Source organism: Oculina patagonica, chromosome 7 (assembly GCF_052425735.1).
Source record: "Oculina patagonica isolate OP01 chromosome 7, crgOcupat, whole genome shotgun sequence".
Taxonomy (NCBI): domain Eukaryota; kingdom Metazoa; phylum Cnidaria; class Anthozoa; order Scleractinia; family Oculinidae; genus Oculina; species Oculina patagonica.
The window spans coordinates 24,079,887-24,089,898 of NC_135764.1; the positions used below are offsets into that span (position 1 = coordinate 24,079,887).

General features: G+C 37.0%; 1 protein-coding gene across 1 annotated transcript in view; it reads right to left on the reverse strand.

Annotated features, from left to right (window-relative positions):
- The window catches only part of LOC144660534 (leucine-rich repeat-containing protein 3B-like), a 29,647-nt gene extending 25,396 nt beyond the window's left edge, over window positions 1–4,251 (reverse strand). Inside the window, exons 1-3 of the mRNA XM_078521197.1 lie at window positions 4,208–4,251; window positions 3,389–3,510; window positions 66–171 (exon numbers count right to left, since the gene is read on the reverse strand). Coding sequence (XP_078377323.1) covers window positions 66–171; window positions 3,389–3,449 — 167 coding nt within the window. The 5' untranslated portion in view covers window positions 3,450–3,510; window positions 4,208–4,251. The remainder of the gene's footprint in view (window positions 1–65; window positions 172–3,388; window positions 3,511–4,207) is intronic.
- Window positions 4,252–10,012: the final 5,761 nt, after the last annotated feature.

A 10,012-nucleotide genomic window follows, 5' to 3' on the forward strand; every position in this document is an offset into this window, starting at 1 on the left:
TGTTAGGTTTTATGGGGGTTATTGAAAAAAATAAAATATAAATTTCTCTCAGGAGAAATTCTTACAATCTTTCGGTGTCTGCTGGCACGCATCTTGGAACGTCTCCAGGTGATGTTAGGTTAAAGCAATGGAGCCATTTATCTAATGGCTTCTGACAAAAACAATCACAATCTAAGAGTTAACAAAGCTAGAATTAATAAATTTGTAACTATGAAATAAGTGGGAAGGTGGAAACTCAAGGACAGCAAAGTCATGGAAAATTCTACTTCCACTTCCACTTCATTTACTTGTCTCAGTCACTGTACACAATTTCACTGCTCCTTTCAGAAACACGCGAACTCTTTCTTTCCTTCTAGTATAAATAATTCTTAATTCTTACTGGCGGTTAGGAGTCTCCCTCCTTAAAGGCGCTATGCCCTGAGGTTATTTAACTTCCAATTATATCTGTCAAAATTCCGTCAAAGTTCTTCACTGTTACTGAGTAGAAACAGAACGCGCAACAGTCACGTACACGCTCTAATGTCTTTCCTGGTAAAAAGTGTTGCGCCTTTTAATTCGTTGAAGCAATAAACAAACGGCTGACTTTTCTCCGGGTTTGATCATGGAAGCGACCAGTGATGTATTCAAATGTTGAGCAAAATTCTCTGAAGACATTTTGCCAAACCTGACGCAAACCTTTCACGGCCGCTGCCACTCCGATGCAGTTGAGCTAAATACAATGCTATAAAATTCCAAAGCCTGAAATTAATCCCACTTATATAAAGGTATATAAATGAATTTGTCTGGCGACAAAAATCAGACCTTTTGGAGGTCGCAATAACAACAACAACAACAACAACAAGCTTTATTTGCATCACTGTAAATTTGTTACAATATTGCAAAAGCGTAAACTTATTTAGTAATAATAATAATAAAAATAATAAAATAATAATATATAGTAAAAAACAAAAATGATTCATATAAAATTAATTACATTGATAGTATTTTGTTACGTAAATCAAAACAAGATGATATAAATTTAATCAATTGCATGGTCACAAAACGATCGGGAGAATTCATTAATTCTAAAATCAAGTCAGGCACTGGTAGTTGGCTGACATTTAAGATGGTAGGCTGTATTGTCTTGTAAAAGTTATCTCTTATTGTTGCATATTTGGAACAATAAAAGAGAAAATGAATTTCATCTTCGGTTTTATTACAATCACAGACCGGGCAGAGCCTATTATGTCTGGGCGTATTGTTATATCTGCCTAGTTCGATCATTAACTTAAGATTGCTAATTCGTAATTTAGCTAATGTTCTCCTACCAGAAACTCTCCTAGTTAACTCTAGATAATTGGAGGTAGCATATTCGTTCTTAAAAGATCTATAAAATTCTAGTTTTTGAGAATGCTGTAGAGTATGCTGCCAATACGAAATATATTTCTGTTTCATTAACTGCAGAAACATTGTCACTTTTGCGGTGTCTACTAAATCAGGATTAAAATTACCAAAATTAAAATATTCGGATATCTTCATAAGATTAGAGTAAAAACTATTTTTACCAGCGGTGTGAAGTTCTAATGAAATTAAAAAAGACTGTCTAACAAAAGAATCCGGTTGCTTTTCTTGGAGATATATCAAATAGTTGAGGATTCTTTGATTAATGGTGATAAGGAGAGGAAATCGACCAAGCTCAGCTCTACATGCAACATTAGAAGCCTTATTACTGACTTCAAGATAGCGTTTACAAAACTGTAGATGTGTTCTTTCAATTTGTGAACCATCCCAGGCCTTAAAATCAGATTTTACATAACCACCCCAAATTTCACTATTATAGAGCAGAATTGGAGATATCATTGCATCAAAGATTTTACAGGCAAGAGAAGGTTTCAATCTACTAAAATTTGTGTGTCGTCTCAAACTAAAAAGTGCATGAAGTCCTTTCTCTTTTAGGTGATCAAGTGAGATTTTAAAATTTCCTGTAGAAGATATTTTGGTTCCTAAATAAGTGTAATCTTGTACAACATCAATTGTTTGATTTCCTATGTAAAATACATGTGCAGTACATTTTTTCGCACGTTTTTGAAAAACCATTATCTTGGTTTTTTTGGGATTTACGCTCAACATCCACGTGTTGCAGTATGTGTCTAATGTGTTAAGACAGTTTTGCAAACCTGTTTTGGAACGTGATAAAATAATTAAATCGTCGGCATATAGTAGAGCGTTTAATTTTGTACCGTTTGGTAGGACAAAAAGGATCAGACAGAATATTTTCAAATGAGAACGGTAAATCGTTAATATAAAGGTTGAAAAGTAGTGGACTTAAAACGCAACCTTGTCGTACACCTCTCATATATTGAAAGGGTCGTGTCTGATACTGATCAATTTTTATCGAACAAGAAGACTTAGAATAAAGGCTTTTAATTAAATTGTAGAAGGATCCCCCTAAATTAATTTGCATTAACTTACTTAAAAGCCCATTATGCCAGACTGAGTCGAAAGCTTTTCTAAAATCGACAAAGCAGGCATAAATTTTGCCATTATGATTATGGACGTACTTGTCTATCAAAGTTCGGAGTGTGAAAACATGGTCTGCTGTTCGATTGTTAGGCATGAAGCCGATCTGTGACTTGTGTAATATATGATTGGTGTTGAAATACTCGAGAAGCCTTTGATTTAAAATAGAACAAAACAATTTACCCAGACAACTCGAAACGCAGATACCACGGTAATTTGACGGATCACTTCTTCCACCCGATTTATAAATTGGCGTTATGAGACCACCACACCATGTTTGAGGCATGGAACCTGAATTTAGAACTCCATTGAAAAGTTTGTAATATACGGGCATAAGGTCGTTGATACTTGCTTTAATCATTTCATTTTTAATTTTATCTGAATAAGAAGATTTGTTGTTCTTTAACTTTTTGGCAGCTTTTCGTATTTCAATTTCGGTAATCAAGTGATCTAATGGCCGAAATTGTTTTTTCCGGACTTCTTCTTCTTGAAGTTCGTTACAGATTTTCTCTTGAATGGGATTAAGTCGATCATTGGAGTGAAGAGATTCAAAATATCGCAGCCAATACGGATGAACTGAATGGATTGAGTAGAAATCAACGGCGATGGCGGAAGGATTAAAAAAAAAAAAAAACAGCCTGACGTTTTTTAAGCTTGTTCGTTCCCATTCCTCTCATTCCCTCATCTTTGTATGGGGCGAACCTCTGTTAATATTAAAACATCATGGAGTGAAACATTTCTGTAATCCTAAGGTTTGGGGTTTTGCAATGGCTTTTTAGGTGCGAAAACCTTTTCGGGACCTGCGAGAAACGGGCCCCAGGGCTCTTAGTTTCAAGCGTATTTGACGTTATGAATAGTAAATAAAAAAAATGTGTTGTGCATTGTGTACCAGTACAAAGGCCGCGATCCACATTCCACATAGACACGATCAGCATGGCAATAAGTTTCATGGCTCAAAATAAAATTCCCTCCATAATCACACAGTCCACTTGTACTTGGGTACCATCATTCCTGTGTACAAAGACAATGAAAAAATGAGCTTTATAATACCAGGCAATTTCTGTAAAGGGAAAAGAGAGATCGGCAGTCATTCAGCGACTGTTATAAAGAAGGCACCTTCAATATTTTCCACTATAAGTCTCACTCGGCCTTACACTGCAGGCAAACGAAATCTGCTCGCAAGGACTGTAATTAATTAACGACGGCACCAAGCTTTGCAACTTCATCTGGTTATTGTGTGAAATCAATTTCGTAAGGCATACATGTTAAACTGTTCAGTGGGACGTGAAAGCAGTCTTTTATAAGCGTTTCGAGATATTTTTCACTTTTCAAAGCGTAGGCATAAAGACTCAGAGTACGGTAAAAATCCTAAATCGACAACTTACTTATTCATGCATATAGATGGTAAGGGCTTTCAAAACAATGGCTTTGCATTCATTTTTTAAAAAAATTAAAAAAGTAAGAAAGTGATATCGTTTAAATTACATTAATGAGATCTGCTACTCATCGCTTGTTTGTGAACCATTTTCCTCAACAATTTTTTTTTCTATACATGTAAAAAGTGGCAGATTTTGCCACTTACCATCTGTGTATCTATTGACAGTTTCTTTCGTCCGGACAGTAAACTTAGGTATGGACTAATACTTTCACTATTGCAAAAAAACATATCGTTTTTATAACCTCAAAATATATATCGACTTTCCCTCACCTTTTCTTGATCTTGACTGAGCTTGAACAAGATTATAGTTTTTAAATCTTGGTTGCCGGTGGTTTCTAAGCTGCAATCTTTTGTGCCAAATTATAATATTCAAACTATCTGCTGTTAAATTACTAGCTTTCCTACTGTTTCTATTCTTATTTGGTACGTCAGCCCATGACAAAAAGCTGACCGTATTTGGCAAATTGACGATTCAGTCCTCTCGACAACAATTTTTCTCAAAAGGTGGCTAAAAGCATTAAATATAGGGAGAATTTGCCCTTCCAAAGCCGAAAGCCATTTTTTTGGAAAGTTCATGTAAACATACCACAAAAGTGACTGAAATTTGTTACCTTACATCTGAACAAGGCTTGTTGATTTAATCATAGATTAGCTTCCAAATCAGTACAAGAAATCTCGGGGAAAGGAGGGGCAAAGCTTTGTTTCGCGTTATAATTAAAAACCACCGACAGCGAAATTTTCCTAGAAGACCAATCTCTTCCCAGGATCTCCTTTTCACCATCTGTGTATATGTTGACAGTTCTTTCGTTCATTATCCCAGATATGCATTGGTTCTGAGTTTAGTTTCCTTGAACACAATTAGTTTTCGTGTGAGCCGTGCCGGTGTAGACAAGCAAACACTGCCTTTACTTGACTTCGCAACTTTTTCAGACCTTTCCTTGAACATAATTCTTCGTGACTGATCTACACTAATACAAAGGACAACGGAAACTATAAACAGATAAGTGACTTTATTGTTTGCCGGAAAAAGCCAAGCCGCAGCAAGGGGGGAGTGAAACCGAAGGCCTACCCCTTGATGCGGCTCGCGGGTGGGTGGGTGGGTATAACAAAAATACAAAGACGGCTCTGCTAGCTAAGAAAGACTGATTCGAATAAAAATATATCGTGGGCTTAAAAGGCAAGCCCATGTCACGCACTGACAATGATTGACACTTGCTACTACGTATTATACAACCATTGGCCAGAGTCCAATACTTAACATAAATCGAATGTTGTAATAATGATTTTATAGGGGATTGTGCAAAAAAAAAAAACATTTCCAAAGAATAATCTATCTCGCTCGTTTTGTTCGCGTATTTATTGCATTCAACCCGCACAGTGAACAGAAGCACACCACCGACCCGATTCCGCCGCCTTTCACGCACTCGCTTTCTTTAGATCAAACTGAAACGTTTATACCATCCAGTCGATTCAGATAAGTAACAGTAAAGTAAAAGAAGAAATACTGAAGTAAGTTAGTGAACAATTTTATTAAACAATTATTTCAGCCGAGCTCGTAAGATACGAGATGATTATAGCCAACTCGGTGCTTGAATCGAGAGGGCGCAAATGGAATAATTAATGACTGCTTGTTGTGAACTGGGGTTTTCTGTTGCTCAATTAATACCAACGTTTTTAATAGCTAAAATTGCGAGAGGCTCAATAAAGTAAGCTACTGAGAAAATCATTCAAATTTCTGCGTAATTTTGATTGTTCTAGGGAGCATTTGGCAAAATAATCAGGCGACCTGTTGGCGAGGTTTTAATCTAGATAGAAAATCTGCACTGAGGAGAATAACAATAAATAACTCTTCGTTGCTTAAAATAATCACAACAAGGAAATATCCAAAACTGCTGAAAACTGAGACAACTGTGAATAATATAACAAAAGAGTTGATGTTCGCGGGCGTAAATATGTTTTTGGCCCGACTCAGGCTCGTTTTAAAATGAGCTCTGAGAAGCGCCGAAAACATATTTACGCCCAAGAACATCAACACTATTACTATTATAATCATTTCAGAGGGCATTTAGTTAAGGAATCAAAAACAGTAAGCGATATCTTGAATACTGCCGCGACTTGAGAGTCGGCGTTTTAATATTTCTGATTGTAAACAAGGTTAAGAGTTTACAAAACTCGGCAGAAAAACGCAAAATTACTCAAAACAATCTTTGCTTGAAAAGGAAATTACAAAATTCTATCGGCAGCAAAGAAATAGTCGTCATTTAGAAGTGTTTAAATTAATTGTGCTGTTAACTGAACTGGCAGTTTGGAATATGCCTGAAATTCGACTGAGCGAGTTTCGCTCGACGAAGACAAACTTACATTTACTTCGCCGCCTGGATTCTTCTTTAAGTTTCGGTAATTCCTCTTCATCTAGCTGAGAAGACCGAGAATTTGTTTTCCCGTTCAGTCCTTCAACAATTTTGTCGTTATAAAGCTTAAAAACAGTTTGCAATTGCAGATGGAAGCGCGGTCTCGACTCAAGGTGCCAGCTTTTGCCAGCCTGCAAGAAAACGGCGCGAACAGTTGAATGGTTTTCAGTTCTGATTGGCTGGCTTCGTTATTTTCTTGTTTCTGATTGGTCCACGGCAGCGGGCTAAAATACGCCACAATGCCCGATGAAATGATTATAATATGAAGGTATTTAAATATTTTCGACAACAAAACTCAAACTAAAGAGAAGAAGACGGAAGAAGAAGAAGAAGAAGAAATAAACAATTGAAACCCTAGCAGAAACCCTAGTTCCTTCGTTGACATTTATAATATCAAATTTCTTGTAATATACCAAAACTTGGTTTTTACAATGATCTCAATTCTTGGCCTTGCCTTTTTTCTGTTGCATTCAAAACTGTCAGATGGCTCTGGATTTTAAAAGGACCTTGTTTCCACATGTTTAAGGAGAAAGAAAACGTGCAAATTCGCGTTTGTCATGTCGTTATATCTCATTAGTATTCACCACGAGCAGTAGCTGTCTTCTACCCATACTACATTTCAGTCTTGTCTTTAGCTTTGATCAGACAACGTTAATTGAAATAGCTGTTTACTCAGGGCGGTGTTAACCGTAAGGTTTTTGTCCCCATTAAACGGCTGGTTTCTTCCTTTCGTTCTTCTGACGAACAACGTTAGAATTCCGATCAGAGGCAGTCCACGATCATTTGACGAGAGCGGCAAAACTCGATTAGTTCAGAAGCAGAGCAGGCAACATAAGAACAGCAAGGAAACGTTTTTATCATGATGCGTGTTGAATTTCTTTATTTTGTGCTTGGATTTGTCTTCTTACACACAGCAGTGGTGAGTATCTTGTGCAGTGATTTTGTCGCCATGTTGCTTCGAGTGACTAAAAGCCAGCAATTATTGAAAGGTTTGATAAAGTGTAGTCTACCAAGGACTACTTTAGCCAACGTGTAGCCAAACACGTAGGCTAGGACTACCTTTGCTTTCTAACATACAACTTGTAGTTATATTTGTTCTCATTCAGTCCCATCCTACTTTTTTTTTGAAAAAGTAATCTATCCTTCATTGATCTTTAACATCTTGCTTCTTTCCAAGCAAGATAAGTAGCTAAGGTAAACTTTCGTACTTAAGAGTATTTCTCTGAGCAACTTAAGCAAAGTTGGAAATGAAAATTTTTAACTCTCTCTCTTATGAGGCGGTAGGTTACCTAGGAGGATGAAAAAACATATTTTGATTGGCAGATTACCGTTGTCATGGTAACTGCCCGCTAATTCGAAAAGAGTGAGACACTCTATGGGTATTTCCGAAGAAAACACTGAAAAAAAACAAAGAGCTGAAGATTAAAGCGATGATTTACAAATTTCAGCAACTGTTTACATTGCTTTTCGTGAATTTAAACAGTTACTTATGCAATTTGTTCCCGAAGTGAGATATTTATTCAGCTGTTGTTTACACAGACTACAACTGATGTCCATTTTGAAAATGGATTAGGTGCCCGGGGGGGGGGGGGGGTACTTCCATATAAGGGCTACATGGGTATGTGCCGCTCAACAGGGTATGCTTTTTGGGTCGTTTTTTCCCCAGAATCCGGACTAAACACGATCAAGTTTGGCTATTAAACTCCGCTCCTCTCATCGCTTTATCTCCGAGCCACAGAAGAAGTCAAGTGAGCCAGAGTGAACGCTTTGTGATGTATACGCTAGTGTTTTTATATCTATCTACATATATTTCCATTGCGGATATTGTCTGGAACAGGGTACCTATTTTGCAATGTTTGTCTGGAACAGGTTCGCAAATTCAGCTTTTTTTCTCTGGAATCTCTGGAACAGGTACAGAGTCTCAGAGACTCAGCGGCACACCCCAGTGGTAAATTTTAGGGAGTACCCCCCCCCCCCCCGGGATTAGGTGTAAAAGAACTATTCGAATTAAAACTTAAGAGGAGATTTGTAGAAGAATCCGACAACGGCCGGTAATGCTATGAAAAATTGTTCGCTTATCCTTTGCATGAAGGTAGTCCTTATTAAAACTAAAAACGTTATGTTGTTTTTTTCTTCAAATAGTTTTATTTTTCTGAGAAAAACGAAATTTTTTGATTTGACATCTAGACTCGTCTAGACTCGATTGAGAGGGTACAAATTGGGTTGAAAATTGACCATTTTTAATTGATTCGTATGTCAAAACCATCACGCGCAGAAAAAAATAAATACAACCGGTCTATTGCATGACTCTTCCTTGTCCAAATAAGCATAGTCTCAAGAGTTTTGGTTTAATCTAATTATTTTACGGTAAACAAAACCGGACTATTCTCACGCGAAATGAAAGTCGGTCGGTCAAAAGAATCGTCATTTTCACTATGTGCCTTATCTCAGAATTCCTTGAGATAAATATATTTCAACTGTAGAAGGATGATACTTTCAAAATATTTAAAGTTTTGTCTGGGTAAATGATTAAGCACTTGTCAAAAAAATTATTCAAAATCGTACAAAAACGACACAAATCACGCAAGCTTTCGAATGCGTGACCAAAAGTATTACCACCGTATTTGTTCTTTAAATCAATTTAGTCGCAACACTAGCAATACCAAGGCATAAATCATAATAAATATGTTCACCTTTGCTTGATTATGATATCCTGTCCCATGCAATACGTTTTTCCTGTCATTTCTTCAATGGCTTCTCGTTCAGTTCGCATGCCGCTTGTCGAATCTGTCTGCGACTGGTGAGTTTGAAGCAACCACCGATACGAGTTTAACCAAATATGTATCGTCATGATTAACAAGCCCTTTTTGTGTTACTTGATTAAGCCATATTTCAGGTTATAGCCGGCAAAGCGTTTTCGATAAGCCACTTTGCAGTGCCTGTTGGCCCCGTTATTATTCCAAGTGAAGTATAAATTTGCATACTTTCGAGACAAGCGTGACAGTTTTTTACACTTAGGGGGTGGGGTGAGGAAGGGTCTTAAATTTTTAGATGAATCACAAACTCGTATTTGCTACGTGATTTACTTTACTTATAAGTTCTGCTTACGCTCAAAATCAAAGAGAGAAAAGCCGTAAAAGTATTGACAAAAAGCCGCTGTCAGGAAAAAGTGTTGTAATCTATTAAAGTTAGACTTTCTAAAAGTCGTTTGCTTCTCGTTTCCGGTTTGGTGGTAGTCTATAATCTACTAATTGCTGGTTGCTCCTTCTATAAAAACCATATAATTCAGTTATGTACTTCGTTATTCTCCAAAACAACAAAGTAAAATAATTGACCTTGTGTGTGCGAGAATTCACGTTAATTTACTAAACTCGATTATAGATGTTTGAATGATTTCTTTTTTCTCACGAACCATTTGTGGAGCAACCGGCACAACACAGTCCCCATAAAGTGCTTTTTCCTTGGAAACTCCACATGTTCTCGCTGCACTTGGTGTCTCATGGAAGTTTCTTGTTCTTTTAAAACGATAGTTGGCAGTCCTTGCTCGTATGATCGACGCGATTTTACTATCTGTCCCTTTCATCGATCCGAGCTTGGAATTGGATGGCGAAAAAGTTCCAGTACATGCAAAGTTCCTCACGAGATTGCTTATCACAGTAAAGGG